The following is an 18871-nucleotide window of genomic DNA, read 5'->3' as shown; positions in this document are numbered from 1 at the left end:
CCTTGTTTTTTTTTTTCTTGTGATCTCTCCATCTTTTTATGAATTTGCTATCATCAAAACATATAAATTCAAACCACATTAGTACTTTATGAATTTGTTATCATCAAAACACATAGAGTCAACAATCTCCCTCTTTATGACAATGGAAAACCAATGATGGACAAATATATAAACAAATTTCAAGATTAATACTCCTGAATTTATGCTTCCTCTCATAATAAATTTGATTTTAACATTCTAAGTAGATGTTCAAATATTGTTTAGAAACCCACTTTAAGTACTTCATTTTGCATAGCATGTGTTTCATGAGAAAATCACTTTTCAAATTAAACACAAGTATTCTAAAGTATTCTCCACTGATACAAAATGCTAATAAATATAGATCAAACCAAACAAAATGAAATATTACAAATATTAAGCTCAAAAACTCCCATTGAATAGGAGACTTATATTCATCATATGCTCTGAACAAGTTCTCCTTTGAATGGAAGACTTTTTACATTTCAGCTCATATCATATTGTTTTTCCCTTAATGTTATACCACTTCGCTTATTAATAAAATATTAGCATTTTATAACATTATCTTTCTCCCCCTTTTGTCATCATGAAAAAGGTTGGTAGGTGAAATAATTAACTTTGGCTTTTCTTTATAATCTTTGTCCCCCTTTTAGCATCAGTAAAAGCAAGGGGTTGAGTAGAACTATTCTCCCTCTTGGAGGAATTAATTCCAATGTGAAAGGGATAACTCCTCCTTTCACATGTAGTAGATGTATATATAGATCTAGAAAAGCATGCATCTGATCAGCAAATAACCATAGTAATGATTAACCATAGAGGTTAAAACGATAGTTATAGCAGTTAGGTTCAAGTATTAAACCATAAGATTTAGATATCCAAACTATGAAGTTTAGAAACATGCGAACCAAGAGTTCTAAAATAGAATAATAATTTAAATTTATACACTTAAACTATACAAGAGTGTGGACTTGATAACAAATTCATTAAGAGTACTAATAGTGTAATTAAGTGTGCAACAAATTTTTAGTTAGCTTTTTTGGGCCAAAAGAGTAGTAAAATTAGAATGCTATCAAAGATGAAGTGGAAGCTTTGTTGAGATAGTTGCCTTTGTTTTAAAGAGTTCAACACCATCATCATCATCATCTCTCCAAGTTGAGGAAGCTCCAAGCAATTCAAGAATCAAGACTATTGAAAGACACAATGGTTTTGGAGCTACTCAAAGAATATCTACTACAAGTCTACAACATCTCATCAAGGAGAAGACTACATCAAGAATGCTTAAATTGTATTTTTATTTTTTTAGAATCTTGATGTAATCAATTGTATGATGCACTCTATAGATGCTTTACAAGACTGAACTTAGTAAAATCAATCTTAGAAACCATAAACTTTAATGGATTTGATTCCTAAGATTTCCTGAGCTAAAACAAGAAGACTACAATCAGAAAAATACATGTTGAAAGCCAATGGAAGAATTTCTAAACCCTTAGATAGGAACTTCTAAGGTTTGTAAGTGTTGTGCTTTCTGTCAGACAACTTTATCTTGGCTGTGAGGCAGTCAATTACCCCAGATAGCGTAGTTGATTAACTATGATAGCCAAAGTATGAAATATCAGGACTGTGAAGAGTAGTCAACTACCCCAAAAAGTATAGTTGACTAATTGTGATAACCAAGACATACAACATGCCTTGTTTGAGATGATTTGTTGACTCCCATTAAAACCATAGTTGACTAACCCAGTCAAATTGAGTTCATTCGTTATCGGCTGACTGATATGAAGGAACTAGTTGACCAAAAGAAAAAAAAAGATTCCTTCCTTTATTAAGTGGTCGACTAGAAAAATTGACCATAGATTACTTTGAAGAAATTTTGTCATTTGAAGGCTTTAACGACTACTGCCTTCTTTGAAAATCCTTTTAACATGTTGGGGGAAATTTTAATCATCACTAAAGAAAGAAAATCCCTCCAATGTCTAGAAAACGGTTTGGTTATTTTGAAATTCAATTCGAATTCTTACTCTTTAAGAATAAATCTCAAAACCCTTTCCCTCAAGCTGAACCTAGGCCCTTTTAACAACTTCGTTGTAGTGAAATTTTGAAGGCTTGGTGAGTGAGGTTCAATAGTTGATCAAGATAAAAACACTTGACACAGCCAAACTACTCAACTGGTCAACCTGCAAATACAAATTGGATAAGCAAGATAGTAGTAGGAGCTACAACGGTTAGCAATCACCAATTAAGCACCGTAATAATAATAAGATTGTTAATAAGAAGATAACAATTGGTGAATAAATTAAACAGTAAAGAATTGTAGCCTACTATCTGGGTTAGTGGTACTATAATTAAACAAAGAATAAGAACAATAAATGTAAATGACTGTAGAAAGCAAAGTAGCAATTGAAAGTAAATACACTCAATAATAATGACAGCTACACTTGGTGGTGTGTGCGTTGGTAGTTGAAGATAGAGGACCAACCACTAACAAATAATGGAGAAAATGACCTGCTACACTTGGATAGTTGAGAGATGGACCAGGTATCAAATTCACAAAACTAACTACTGAGATGTAAATGAACAATAAACGTAAACAGAAGAAAAGGAAAGGTAAAGGCAATTAGTAAGTTAGTGCAATTGATAATATTTAGAGCTTAAAATGCACTAGCATTCTTGTATCTTGAAGATTTAAAATAAAACAAAGAAAATAAGTGCAGATTTATAAAAGCTCAAGGTTTCAAGTATTGTAGTGTTAGTACGTTAACACAAATAAAATAAACTACAAACTTAAAAATAAATGAAGCAAAACACAAGAGTCACACAAGATTTTTATGAAGGTTCGGCCAAGCCAAGCCTTTACAACTAGTAGGACTTCATGGGTGCATGCGATATCTTAATTAGTTGTACCTATATGAGTGCCAATAAGACCCAAACTAGTAGGGCTTCCAAGTGCATGAAATTCCTCCAGTTTCATATATCTGGGAGGTTAACTAAAATTCCTTAACTATCACTTGGGAGTTGAAACTTAGTTTTCCTTTTGATCTGGGAAGATGTATTACTTTCATAGGCGTCTTTTCCCTTATTTCTTGCAACAATTCTACAACAATCATTTTTTATCAATCAAACTTTTCTCTCCCTTTTGTCATAAACAAAAAGGAAGGGGTACGACATGAACATAAATTCTCATAATGCATCAATAAGCAAGCATATAATGAAAGGGAAACTTTAATGAATGAGGTTAAATAGTTGGATATATATATATATATATATATATATATATATATATATATATATATATATATATATATATGAAATATAAATTGGACCAGTCATGCATTCAAAAGGTTCATTTCACTGGATATGTCAATTGTCAAGGAGGGAGTGCCTTGACTTTCTTGAGCATTCTATTAGATAGTGTATGCCCTTAGCTCTTAATCATATTGATGTACACAAAATATTTATCAGTAAATGAATAAATTACATTATTATTTTATGTTTTAATTGGTATACTTTTGTAAATTACTTCTTAAACTGGACACTTATGAGACTCGTGACAGTTTAGAATGTTCTGAGCCATTGGATAGACTTGGGGAGTTTATCTTGACAAGACTGACATTGGTTTTCTCCTGAATTGGAACAGTCTGTCTCAGCTGTTAGGCTTAGACCTTAAGCATAACCGGTGGGTGTTTGGAAGAAATACTAAATCCAAACCAATTTCCAATTATGCCCTGCACCTTGGTGATAGATGGGCAAAACTGGAAAGTTGCACTTAAGCCTAGACTTGGTTATTACTGTAGTAGGTTTTGGACTGAACTGTCTTTGATATGCCAAGTAGTGAGATCCATAAATGGTCAAATATATGAATATTTTGGGGAAATTTAGGAAATTACCTGAGTGGGTGATCATAGTGATATGATTGGCCCCTTTGCTAGACAGTGAATATCAGGCTTTACACTACCTTTGATGGAAACCTAAACTACCGATAGTGGTTTTCAACTGTATTTGAAATTTGATTTGCAAAATGTATTTATATGCTATATTACTATTTTATGAGTAAGGTTTGCAAAATGTTTTAATCCTGAGATCCATCTGAGCAGAGAGTGTGACACTGTACTTTGTAGTAAGGGAAGTGATCCTTCCCTATGGGTAGTGTTTTGATGATTATGAGTCGAAATGTTAGGTGTAAGAGACCATTATAGGGCTGATTACTTGATAAACTTTATCTTATATAAGTCTATTATCCATAGATTTTCATAGGGTGGGTAAATCCAATGATCATTGATGTGTAAATATTGGGCCCAAATTGAGCCTAAGCTGATTAGGTCAGAGGTTCATTGCCCCTGAGTAGTGAATTTGACTTAACTTATTCTAAAGGTAGGGCTGAACACTTATGGACTTATGTAAGACCCTTGTGGGTCCCATGTTATACAATATTCGGGCCCAAAGTGGCCATGCAACACTTTTGGATGTGGACTATTAAACAAAATGGATCTAAGGCCCATTACTAATATGATTAGTTAAGAAATCACATGATAGCTTAAGTTGTCATGTGATTTGGGTTGAAAATGGGCATAGATATAGGTATAGAGCACCTATTCTCTTAAGAAAATAATTCTTATCAATTAAAGGTAAAATCCTTATCTAAAATTGATTTGGTTCAGCTCTTAATTAGTTTAGGAGAGTGTTATATATAAGGGACTAAGAGGGGAGGGGCAAATTCACAAGTTCTCTCCAATCTCTTGTTCACTTCTCTTCTCCCTTGCTTCCCAGAAACCCTAATTTGACCCAGTTGTGATAGAGATTGGTTTTCATTAGTTATCTATTATGTTTTTACAAGAAAAATATCAGAAGATATTAGGTTCACATACCTACATTGATCCAAGCAAGTTAAGAACCACTTTTGTTTAAATGGTGTTACTGAATCAATTTCACATACACACTGTTCCATCTTCAGTTGGAGGCTGATTTTGGGATTGATATTGGGCGTGAACTACCACTTTGGGAGTTGCACATTGTGATCTCCATATCAGGTACAATCAGTTTTAATTTGGTTTTCAAATCTAGTCCAGTTCAATGCAAGTTCGATTATGAAATTTTAGATTTCAAAGGCCCTGTTGGCATCACTTTAGAGAATCATTTCTAGTGATTCTCGCAATTCTTCGGAGTAGAATCGTGTTTGGGTTTACCTATTACAGAGAATTGATCCGTTTTTCAAAGGAATTTTTCATCCCAAGGTGTATTTCTTTGAAGTGATATTTTTCACTTTTAAGGATGAGAAAATCTCATCCACTTAATTCTCGTTATGTCCTTTATAAATTAATGAACACGTGTGCTGCTTTTGCATGTGAAAGTGGGGGCATTTCAGTAATTTACCATACACAAAAAAACTTTTATAAAAGATCCCTAAACCAAATAGTTTCCTTCTTCCTCTCACTCTCAATGGCTATCTTCCCTCGATACTCAATACTTTATTTTTTTGAGAAAACAATTCCATGGCGGTATTGCTAAAATGATAAAAGGAAGCAATTCCATGGCATCAAATCTTGCTATTCCATTTTGAATCAAAACTTGGTATCGTCGAACTTTGGTTTTTTAATTCAATGTATTGGAGCTATTTTGTTTTGAATCAAAACCGTGTACCATCAAGCTCTAGTTTTTTAATTCAATGTGTTGCTATATATATATATTCTTTAATTCCATAGAGTTTGGTGTCTTGCTATCCTATTTTGAATTAGAATGTGTTGGAACTCATGCTCTCTTGGTCTCACCACAGAGCTCTGGTTTTTAATTCAATCGTCCAAGATTGATTTACTCACCCATGAAAATTTGTGCTCTCCAAATAAAAAAATCCATGAAAAATTGCTATTTTCTGGGCCATTTTCTTTTAGCTTATTAGTGATTTTGATTCGAGCAATTCCATTATTAATTAACCCAATCGTACACTTCCCCTGCTCACAGTTTTTGTGTACAACTGTTGGAAGGGTTAGGATTCATCATATGGATGGCCAAACTATGCTAGATGGATGGGTGAAATTTCAAAAATTTCCTAATCCTTCTAGGAATTGAATTCCCTATGTTTTAAAAAACTGCATTTTTTAGGATCGGTCTTGCGTTGAACCGGACCAGATTTGAAACCAAACAAAGAGGGAAATTTATACTTGATACGAATACCAAAAACGCAGATTCCAAGGTGGAAGTTCACGCTCAAATCAATGCTAAAACCAACCTCCACTAAAGATGGCGCAATGTATAGGTAAGCTGATTCAGCAACACAGTTTTCAACAAAACTGTAACCCAACTGCTTGGATTGAACTGGGAAGGTGAGCATGAAATTCCTCTAAATTTTTCTTGCAAAAATCAGAAGAAAATTGATTTCTATCAGTCCTTGAAAGCCTAGGTTGTGATAGGGTTTCTTGGAAGACAAAAGAGAAGAAGAGAAAACAAGAGAGTGGTCTTTTAGTCTGGTTCGCCCTCTTCTTCTTTTATCTCCTTATGGAGCACTTTCCTAATCAAATTAGGGGATTATTCAAATCTAATTTGGATATGGAATTTATTAAGAGATAAGCCTTATCCTCTTAAGAGGATGAGTGCTCCATACCCATTTCGAAACCCAGATTTGACCTAGAGCACATGCCAACTTACTTAATCTTATATGGGCCTTAGGCTCATTTCCTTCAAATGCCCACGACCCAAGATTTTGCGTGACTAACTTAGGCATGATTTGTATGGCATGGGACCCCATAATGACCTTACATATGTCCACATAGGTTCAGCCCAGCCTCTATGAAAAGGCTTAGCTGAATTTACTATTAAACATAGTGAACCCTTGAGACTATGGGCTCAATATGAGCCCAACATTTACACCTAAATGATCATTGAATTCAGCCATCCTATGAAGATCTAAGGATAATGGACTTACGTAAGATAAATCCCATCAGATAATCAGCCTTGTAATGGTCTCTTAGACTTAACCTCTTGGCCCATAATGATCAAACACTGTCCGACAGGGAATGACCTCTCCCCTAGCTGCAAGGTGCAGTGTCACACTCTCTGCTTGGATGGATCTCAGGAATTAAAACCTTTTGCAAACATTTTTCATAAAACACATATAAATATATTTTGCAAAAATAAATCTCAAGCACAATTAAAATCCACTGCCAGCAGTTTAGGTTTTCATTAGAGAGAGTGTAAGCCCTATCATTCACTTTGTTTGACAAAATGGCTGATCCTATCACTATGATTACCCAATCAGATGAATTCTCAGACTATCCCAACATACCTAGGTTTTGACCCTTGATGGATTTTACTGATTGGCACATCAAAGACAGCCCAATACAACACCTATAGCAGTACCATAATCAAGTCTAGGGGTTATGTATAACTTTCCAGTTTTGCCCATCAATCTCCAAGGTCTAAGGTATAACTGGAAAATGGTCCAGGTTTAGTGTTTCATCCAAACACACACTGCATGTGCTTCGGGTCTAACCCTAGCAGCTGAGACAAGTTACTCCGACTTCTTTGGCAGCACATCAATGTATGCCTTGGCAGGATAAACTCCCCAAGTCTATCCAACAGCTAAGAACATTCTCAACTAACATGAGTCTCATAATTGTCTAATTTAAGTGGCAATTACATAGAAAAATACCAATATCAACATGAAAAAATAATGTACTTTTATTCATTTACAATAAATGTATCTATACATCAATAGGATTGGAGATAAGGGCATACACTATCTAACAATAACAAGAACCAAATGAATTTGCAATGAAAATGATCCGGTCCACAATTGGACCACCGACACAAATAGAGATGTCGTTCCACTCAATACCACCAAGACATGCTACTTCATCAATGGCAAAGGATCCTACTACGACAACATGAAAGTCGCTATCCACATCCACTGCCAACATCTTTGCTGGAGAAGAGCATGAATGTGTCTCCATCCAATTACAGAATCCAAATTGTTTTGCTAGTTGTGTTCGCCATTGTTGCACCCTTGTGGGACAACTTTATTGGGTTTTGGTACTAGTAAGACAACCAATTATCCCACACACTCTAGCTTGCATTTGTGAAAGAGAGTTGATTGTAAACATTTTGATTTATCTTGTTTGATGAATGAAGTTGTTGAAAGGAAGGGGGTTTCAAATTTGTACTCTATAATAGTGATCTCTTTTGAGTTGTTTCCACTTTTTTTGGTTGAATTAAAAATGACCTGATCTAGGTGTAGTAAAATGTGAGATTTTGATTCCAAGAAACAAGAATTAGACGGATGTGCCAAATGCATCTACAAAATTCTTTGGATGAGAATTCTGAGAATCTATTATTTTCTGGATGGAATTTGAGAATAAGATTTTTCAGAATTGATGCCAAACAAAGCCAAAATTACTGGATAATTAGCTCCTAGGTGGGGTTAGAAAAATTTTAAAAATTCAACCAGCCACAAAGCCTGGTTCATCCATGTTTAATCTGGTTTCTAATCCTTCCAACACATTCATATGTTTTAAGCAGTAATATGTTTTGGGGATTTAAATTTTGAAGCTCTTCCTTCCATGGATGCCTCTTTTAGTCCTTGGCACCATTCTCTCTTTCTTTGAGTTCTGCATGGTTTGTGCTATGTGATGCTTTGGGGGTTTTGAATTTTAAAACTCCCCCTTTTATGGATGCATTTCTTAAATCATGACATCATTTTCTCTCTCTTCCTTCTCATAAAAACACATGCATATATAACCATGATGAGAGGATATACAGATTAGTTGGAGAGTGCCCAAAACATATGTGCCAACTAAATTTGGAAAAGTTCTAAATTCCCATGTCTCAGCTCTAACAAGCATCTTTTGGCTTGTTACCGGGACATATTGAATCAATTCCCCTTTTCTTATCCTTTATCTCATGGGCTAAAATTTTCATTTCTTTCACAAATAGCAATCATAAATGTTTGAGCAATTTCGAATATATAGAGATAGAGGTAATCAAACATTCATAATCAAACATTTAACAGCATACATTCATAATTAACCATAATATGATTGTAGTTGGAAACATAAATTCATAATCAATCAAATATAAACAGATCTACCATATCTAGTATCTTTGGTTGTGACAAGCTATTTTTATTTGTACAATTTGAAGAATGTTTAAATTTTACTCCCTTTGTTCTGTTTAATATTTAATTCGGGCAACTTATAATTGTTGGGGAACATAAATTTACAATAAAGATGTAGCAAATAATTGTTTTAGGAGTAGAGGTAACCAATCTAGCTCCTAAGATCCAATGCTTTCATTGGGCTAGGGCACGTATGACCTCTTGTTTTTTCGTTAGATATCCTTGTTTCATGATAATATATATTAACCAATCAAAGTACATATGGAAAATTTTGAAGGAAGGTAGATTTCTTCAAGAGAGTTCAAGAATATTTGAAAATTTGTTTATGGAACACAGACTTTGGCATACATAGATACTGAGGTGTTCATTTTACAATCACTCTATCTCCCCTTTTTGAAGAAGTGGATAGTCATGGGTCATCAATACTATAATGACTGCCTATGTTTTCTAGATTACCCTGTTATGGGCCCGCTGTAGGATCTCGTCATGGGTCGGTCCATGGTGAGAAAGCCCTGTTTTCCCTTGCATGCAGACCCTATTGCGGAAACTGAATGGGTGATTTGTCCAAGAGACCACCCGAATTCTCCCTTGGGGTGATTTGTCCAAGAGATCACCCGAACTTTCCTCACTCTTTTCTTGACTGGAAAACTGAATGCCTCTATTTCAATTTGTGGCTCCTTAAATAGGAGATTACGGAAGAAAATTCCTAATTAAACTCAAACTCCAACTTGAACTCAAACTCCTAATTACCTACTCCTAATAGTAACACAATCTTAAGATAAGATAAGATAAGGATAAGATAAGATAAGGGATAAGGGATAAGGAACGGTGTAGCTGGCGGCGAGTTGGTGGGCAGCGCTGATGTGGTAAGATAAGTGTGGGCCCACCCTGATGAGCTGTCATGTGGGCCCTACCCTATTGCTGCTGTCGGGTGGTGTGCGCGCCTTGCAGTGCTGCTGCCGTGAGGTGCGTGCTGCGTTTGGATGGCGGTGCGTGTTGCGCGTTGTCGGGCTGTGTGTGCTGCCGGGCGGTGCGTGTTGCACGCTGCCAGGCGGTGCGTGCGGTGCGCTAACAAGTTCTACTTTTTAGTCACAACTTGAATTTGATATCCCTTGATTTTGGCTCCTTATAGTTGATTGAAGAGGTGCTTGATGCAGCGATGGGTGGAACATCGAAGACTTCCAACCAATAACCACTCCATGTGGGATATACTCCTTGGTCGGTGATAGAATTAATCTTGTATTCCTTTTCTTTGTTAGCCTTATTCAGCATCTTTATTGGTTGAGACTAAGATATGCAACCTTCCGGTCCAACGGGAAAATCTACACTTGTTATGCCTGCCTATCCTCTACTCACAAATTCTCTAACAATGGAGATTTACCCTTGATAGTTTGGAATTTTCCCTCCAGAGATCATTTTTGAAAGATGATAATCTAATGATCATTATATGCAAAAACTCCAGTGATCATTAAGAATGAGTTATACCTGATATTTATGTTCACAAATACAGATATCAAAGTGATAGTTCACACCCAAGCTCAGATCATCCCAAGAATATCTGCAACAAATTGAAGATGGTGCAGTTATGCGTTTACAGTCACAATGCAATTTCTAGAAATTCCAACAAGAAAGGTGACACTTTTGTTATGAGTTGGAGTGGATTTTCCACTCAAATTTCTTACAAAATCACTCTCTAATGGTTTTTGTCTAGGTTTGATTTAATGGGTTACAAAACCCTACTTTATTCTCTCACGATATGTAGGCCAAATTTAGTAATGATGGGGAGAACATGCATGGTCTGATCATCATGTTTTGAACCCTATTTATAGATAAGGGAGAATTACAAGATTCCCCTCCTTAAACGATCATTAATTTCTGAAAATCACTTTAATATTGGGATATCTAGGCTTGTATGGCATGTAACCCACAACTAATGAGAGAACCAACATTAAGTCACATGTTCTCAATACTTGAGCTAGTGGGTTTGCCACTTAACATTAATCAACCTAAGTGGCTAAACACTTAACAATTGTGACCTTACCATTTTAAAAGCCCAAGTCCCATCGGTTTAGCCCATTATGTAATAATCAAGTTAATACAACTTAATCTATTACTTGTAAGTAATCTTTTTACTGACAATACTTAACTCCACATTGTTTTTTTGGATGGGGAAAGGCTTTTTCCCTTTGTCTCTATGACATAGTGCCCAACTTCCAATACTAGTGGATCTTTTATAGAGGATTTAGATAATCTTATTGTCAATATATTTAGGTATCCAAAGAAGGAGTTGCACAAAGTATTTTCCATATCTTAACAGAGTAGCGAATCCTATCACATTGATTATCAGTTGAACCATCTACGAATACCCAATATACCCAAATATTTGACTTTAGAAGGATCTCATTGATTGGCATGTCAAAGGTAGACAAATTTGATACTCAACTTGATACCAATATCAAGTCTAGAGATTAAAAGTAATACCCAATATTCTACCTGTCACATAGTCAAGAAACACACTAGGTTTGGTGTAGTTCAATGATTCTTGTAAACACTCATGCTCACACCTTAGGTCATAACCCAAGTAATTGACTTTTTGGTCCACTACCTTGGGCAACGTGAGAATGACAATGTTATTAGGATAGACTCCCCAAGTTTATCCATTGGTTGTGGACATTTAAGTCCATATTGCAATAACTATATAGTCTCATACATAATACTAATATGAACTAAGAGGTGATTTAGCAGAACAAATAGAGAAGGAAACAGGGTAGGTTTGGTGAAGGTTTTGTAAATTCTAGACCCTACTCGTCTCCCTAAACCTCTCAACCCGTACCCACCCCAAAACCCGTATTAGATTGTATTTTGAGAATCCAAACCCTCCTTGCACATGAAAGAGCAAAACTTTCCCTACACATGAAAGTGCAAAACCCTCCCCGCATTTAAGGGTAGGGGCAGGTTGGGTTTAAAACCCACATCTAATTTCCTATTATTTCTTGTCATATATAAGCAATAAATAAGTAAAATAACACAAATAAACATCAATATTTCTAATTATTTAATTAAGAAATACAGAAAATACATAAACTATCAATTATTTTTCACATAAAAGCCAAAATATTATTACATTCAACACCTAGTACATAAAGTTTATATGCTTTCCAATAATATACAAGTTGGGGAGGGTCGGGTTTAGCATAATACTGCATCGTACCGATACCCGCATGGGTTGTAGAATCGTAACACCCATACCCGCCCCAAAACCCGTCATTTAAGCAAAAATCCCCGCCCTGTCAGGGAGGGTAGGGGTGGATACCCACTGGGTAGGGTAGAAATTTCCATCCCTAAGAACAAACTCATGGCACATGAAATAAATTTTTTCTATTTATAACAAAGATATGTATAGTACATCAATTAGAGTTGAGGGCATACACACTGTCTAATAGCTCCCACTTGCACTCAGGTCCAATCTAGTATAAGCCATATTCCCATGTTGTTCATGTGTTGCTCAAACACCTTCTACATTAGTGGCTTTATCAATGGGTTTGTCACATTTTTCACTAAAATTACCTTTTGAATCTCTATATTTCTATGTGATATGATCTTTCAGATTATGTGATACTTATGTTTTATGTGCTTTGACTTTGAGTGTGTTTTAGACTCCTTAGCTTGAGCAATAACTCTTGTGTTGTCACATAGCAAGGGGATGGGAAATTCTATGATGGTTACAACTCCAAGCTCTTGGATGAATTTCTTCATTCAAATAGCTTCCTTAGAAGCTTCATTCATGGCAATGTATTCGGCCTTTGTTGTGGAATCCTCCCTTGCGTACTACTCTTCTAACTAATATTTCCTGACCCTAGCAGAAAGATGAATGTAAATGAAGACTTTCTATTATCTAGGTTTGACTAGAAGCCAACATCGATATACCCAACTAATTGCAATTAACTTCCTTCAAAGATAAGATAATAGTCCTTTGTTCTTCGGAGGTATTTTAATATATTCTTTACAATAATCTAGTGCCCGGGTTTTGGGTTCAATTGATATCTACTCACTACACTTACTGCTTGAGCTATGTAAGGTTGGGTACACAACATTGCATGCATAAGTGTATATGTATAATAAATGTATATAAATATAAAATATTAAATTCATTAATATAAATTTTATATATAATTATACATAATATCTATATGTATACATAATTATACTACATATATACATAAAATAGTATTTTTTTATTAGACTTGGATTTTAGTTGCATCGAATGGGGTTAAATCCACATCCGATCTAATTATTAATTGGATTCAAGTTATAACATCCAAATTTAGGATAATTAGATTTGGAGTAGAATTGGGTATTGGACTTTCAAAGTCCATTGATAGTCCTAGTAGGCAGGGCCCAAGCTAAGCAACACTTAAGCTCGACCTGGAAGTTATATACATATATATTTAGATAACAAATTTTACGTTGTATAGATAGAAATTTTTATATGTTTTTTATACTAGATTAAAATTAAAAAAAAAAATTAGTTTGTAAAAAAATCATAGTTTTATAATTAAAATGTGGTCCAAACAAATATTATTATGCTTGGGGTGTGGGTCGGGCCAGGCAAGGCAACCCTAAAAGCTATTAATGCACTATCAAAATCTGGCCCGAGATCTTTTATTTTATTTTATTTGGTTCATTAGGTTGTACAATGGGGTAGGCCATCCCACATAGATCCTTCAACTTGAATATTAATAATTTTTATCTAAAAATAGTTAAAAACCCAAAAATAATGCATGCATGGGTTGGGCTGAGGATCAATCAAAGCCCAATGCAGAGTCTTGAACCTCGACCTCGCGCTTAGATTAATTTAATTATGACTATCACCTAATTTTATATATTTACTAATATTTAAATAATAATAACAAAAATTATAAGGTATCATTTAATCATTAATAAAATAAAACAAATAAAATAGAACACTAACAAATAATATGAAAGAAATAACTATTTTATTAAGTAATTAACACTGCCTTATTATTTTTATTAAAAATTATTAATATAATTAATCCAAATTACTAAATTATTTTAATAAGAGAATATTAAAGTGAAGATTAATTATTTCAAACAACATTGCATTCCTACAAATCCTGGGTCCCACTGGTGTTTAAATATTTGCATGCTGAGCCTAAAGACAAAACCAACGCCGAAGCCTGGAATTTCCGGCCGGACCGAGCTGAAACGATGACCTTTTCTCTCCTTCAATCGTTGGGCTGAAAAACTCAAAACAGATGTACCATTAATTTCAGGCGTCTTACGTGAAATAACGAACCCAACTACCAACTTAAGAATAGCAAACTAGTTGTCCATCTCTATCTCCTTGCAATCTCTCCTTCGACTATTTCTCCTGAACTCGGTCAGAATCTCTTCCATGTTTTCCTTCACCATCGGAATTTCAATAACGTGTCCATGCATTCATCCAAATCAGACTTCAGAATCTCTTCAATGTTTTCCTACAGCATCGGAATTTCAATAACGTGTCCATTCATTCATCCAAATTAGACTGTAATCTACCTGGTGTTGTATCGCAGAAAGCGAACCCCAAGCTCCGTTATAAGCTGATTTAAATCGTTATGGATTAGGTCTATCCACACGATTTGTCCTATCTCAGTTTCGAAGATAAAGATAAGAACTCCGAAAACATTCATTCAAATTCACATTCGAAATTTTGCTCAGTTCGGAGTTCTTCCATCCTTTGTGATTTTCTTTGTCTTGTTTGGGATCTTAATTTCAAAGAGAAGATGGCGTTCAGTGGGACGCTGCAGAAATGCAAGGCTTGTGATAAGACTGTTTATGTGGTGGATTTGTTGTCTGCTGATGGAGTTGCCTATCACAAATCCTGCTTCAAGTGCAGTCACTGCAAAGGAACTCTTGTGGTATGCCTCATTGATTCTTAGCTTCATTTTACATTTGATGAAGAAAATATGTAAAGCTCATAGACCAGTTCGATATTGAGTTTGATGCAGAGGACTAACATTTGATGGGGCAAACCCCGCAGAAAAAAAATAAAAAAACAGAGAAACTGGAAGGATTTTCTGTTCTTTCGATTAGGTTTGGAGGTCTTGTATTAATTTCTCTTTATTTGAAAATTGTTTCTGGGTAACCATCGACTCTGAAATTAATTACTAGATATGAACACATCTAAAATATATAGGACCTTGGATTGAAATGGATTAATGCTTTCATTATTCTTCTCTTTTTTTTGTTTGGGATGTTTTGAAATGCTCAGAAACCAAATGAAATGATTCCACTCCCATACGGTTTCCAAATGCAACCTAATTAATATTTTTCATGCAGATGAGCAATTACTCTTCCCTGGATGGGGTCCTCTACTGCAAGCCTCACTTTGAACAACTCTTCAAGGAGAGTGGAAATTTCAGTAAAAATTTCCAAACAGGTCACATTTCTCTCTCTCTCTCTCTCTCTCTCTCTCTCTCTCTCTCTCAATATTCATTTTTTGTTGAGCTAATGACGTGTGATTTTGGATCTCCATCAGGAAAGTCTGAGAAGCCAAGTGACGGGGTACTACTTAGTTCTTTGTTTGTTTGTTGCATGATCCATTGAAAATAAATGAAATATTTCGTTGGTTGTTGATAAATATTTTTCACTGAAGATTTCTGATGTTATTAATTTTATTAACTCTGTATTACAGTCCAAGGCCCCTAGCAAATTATCCTCAATGTTCTGTGGGACTCAAGACAAATGTGCCACTTGCCATAAAACTGCCTATCCACTAGAGAAGGTATACAATATCAAAAGCCTTGTTAGCATTCTCGATTCTGTTTCTCAGAGATTGGAGGGTCTTTGGCCTCTTTGGATGGGAGAATGGAAATCCTGATAGAATGGCATTCCTCCATTTTGAGGGAATGGCCATTCCTTCTCCTTTCTTTGGAAATGAAATCCCATTCCGGCTGATTTCAATTCTCATTTTAATTCGTGTCTGAACCAAACAAATTATAGGTAATTTAAAAGGAAATATTAATGATTAAGTAAAAATTATGACAGGTGACCGTGGAGGGTGAATCTTATCATAAGTCATGCTTTAAGTGCTCTCATGGAGGTTGCTCTCTTACACCTTCAAACTATGCTGCATTGGATGGAATTTTGTACTGCAAGCACCATTTTGCTCAGTTGTTCAAGGAGAAGGGAAGCTACAATCATGTCATCACGGCAGTTAAGAAAAATTCTGCTCAAACAGATGGAGAAGGAAAAGCTGAAGGAGAGGGAGAAGCAGAAGCAGAAGCAGAAGAATCATAGGAGCAGCCATCAAGACGTGCCATACTTTTTGGTTGTTTTTCCATCTTTGGAGATGGAGATGGTTCTCTGGAGACAGACTAGGCTCTCTGAATTTGGGATCTCCAATGCTCCCATATTTTTCTTCTATTATGAATGAATTTTTGTTTAATTGGTTTTTCAAGCTTATATTTTGGATTTGTAAGCGGATATAAGATGTTCTATATGTTATTCATATGAAACTAATGCATGGTAAAAGAAAAATAAATTTTTATGTAATTTTTCTTTCAAGTATCTTGACAATGTACACATTCAAATTAAGATCAAATAATAATTTAATTTCCACAGTTTTTTCTTATTAATTTTACCTAAAAGATGTGGTCCATCTTGAAACGTGCTTTCATCATCCACGTAGACCAAGCCTTATTCCCACTAATTTCTTTACCTGCCCTGATCTTGAAGGATGCAAGAACATTTGCCTATTTATTTAACACTAACTGGACGTTGTTGTGGTGGATCACTTATGTTGTCTTAACGTATTGAATAGTAAGTTTTGTGCTATATTGAGTAATAGTTTTTTTCTTTAATTAGAAATTTTATTTTGTTTAGATCAAGAAAGCAGACGTTTTGTAGTTTTATATTTTTCTAGCTGCTTAGTATCGTGGGCGTACTATTTTTATCTTGAAAAACAAGAAAGTGATGTTTATATGATATTGTTTGACAGTTATGTACCATTAAACATCATTAGGCATCACATAAGCTCAATAATAAATAAACAACCAAGTGTTAGGAGAAACATTAAAAATGGTGTTTTCCCTAACAGTTGGTTTTCGTACAAATCAAGAAAACATTTATTTAATAATTAAGTTTTAATTTTTCTGGTATTTTAAAAAATTTAAAGTAGAACCGGATTAAATTCAAATCCTATCTGAGTCCATTAGAATTTGGATTCAAATCTAAGTCTTTAAATCTGTTTGGATTTCATATCAGATTCGGGTGCAGGTTTTCAGTAGTTAGATCGGACACAGATTTTACTGCATCCGATCCAAGTCTGAACCGATTACAACCCTACCTAAGTACCCATCACATACATGAGATGACAGAAGAAAAAAAAGTACATCTCCCCTCCCCATCTCTTTGATCATACTTGAGAAAAAAATAGTAAAATACATACCCATCACATACAGGAGCGCTGACAAAAAAAAAAAAAAAGAAAAAAAGGTAAATTGGTGAAACCCTGAACTTTCTAAAACAATTTCAAGTAGAGTCCCTCGAGTAAAGGCATGAAAACGTCCAAAATACCTTATAGTTATTATTGAAGCTGGTTTTTATGGAAAAATAAAAATAATACAAACTTTATGAACAATAAAAACAAAAAACAATACGAATTTTGTGAACAACAAAAACAAAGAGAAATTAAAGTTGCAACTTTACATTTGAGTGGTTGATATAAAGGAAAAATTTGAAAACCAAATAAATTTCAGAAAAAAGAGATTGGAAGGGTTTGGGGTAGTGATATATATGAAGAGAAAATTTGGAAAATAAACATTTTTGTTAGAAGTAAAAGCATGGGTATTTTAGACATTTTCATGCATTTTTTTAGAAGATTCTACTAGAGGGGGTCTACTTGCAACTAGACCTGTTCATGGGCCGGGTCAGGCCGGGCTTTGACTCTTTATTAACAGAAAAATGTTAGGCCCGAGGCCGAGTCCGGCTCGACCAACGGACCTACAACTTGGGCCCGAGCCCGAGCCCGAAGCCTGACCTAATAAAAGAAATTCGAAATTTTCCCTATTCAAATGAACATTTTCTATTTTAATTTAGATGTTTTTTCCCCTATTTAAATGAACAATGGGCCTACAAGTGAATCAATAATATTCTCAAATCAAAAAAATTATTCAAATAGACATCACATAGGATTTTTACTTAGGTTTAACTATAGGTCGTGCCGGGTTTACTTAGGTTTAACTATAGGTCAGGCCGGGCTGTGCTATTTTGGCAAAGCCCGAGCCTGGCTCGAATTTTATGCAGGCCGGGCTTTTTGGCCTGAGGTTAAGCCCGCGGGCCAAAAAGCCTATTCAAGCTCGTCTGAGGGTCGGGCCGGGCCAGGCTGGCCCGTCGGGCCACCCGGCCCATGAACAGATCTACTTGCAACTATGTAGGTGATTGCAATTGTCAAATTTAAGGGGAGCTTTCAACAACAACCAGAAACTTTATGGGAGGTTTCAGCAATTTACCTAAGAAAAAAGTACATCTCCCCCTCCCCTCTCTCTTTGATTAATTTTCTCTCAGTTTTGCTGTGTGAACTGAGTACAACTTATGCATGATTCTTAGTAGATGAGAAGCCGGGGGCAACATTGAGAGAAGAGTAGGGTAAAAAGGGAATTAGAATAAAAAAATAGAAAAGGGCAGCTGAAAACGGGTAGGAAGAAGTGTCCATACAAGAAGAGAGAGGAAAGAAACTTGGGAAACAAC

General features: G+C 35.2%; 1 protein-coding gene across 1 annotated transcript; it reads left to right on the top strand.

Moving 5' to 3' along the window:
• The first annotated feature begins 14746 nt into the window (after nt 1-14746).
• Nucleotides 14747-16758, top strand: LOC104608790 (LIM domain-containing protein PLIM2a). The gene is made up of 5 exons (XM_010274874.2): nt 14747-15039; nt 15461-15560; nt 15660-15685; nt 15816-15905; nt 16169-16758. The coding sequence occupies exons 1-5, from the start codon at nt 14905-14907 to the stop codon at nt 16418-16420; spliced, it is 603 nt and encodes a 200-aa protein (XP_010273176.1). The 5' UTR covers nt 14747-14904; the 3' UTR covers nt 16421-16758.
• The last annotated feature ends 2113 nt before the right edge of the window (nt 16759-18871 follow it).

Source organism: Nelumbo nucifera, chromosome 6 (assembly GCF_055504915.1).
Source record: "Nelumbo nucifera cultivar China Antique chromosome 6, China Antique-T2T, whole genome shotgun sequence".
Lineage (NCBI taxonomy): Eukaryota > Viridiplantae > Streptophyta > Magnoliopsida > Proteales > Nelumbonaceae > Nelumbo > Nelumbo nucifera.
Note: the sequence above shows the minus strand (reverse complement) of the source record. Positions and strands in the feature narration are given on the sequence as shown.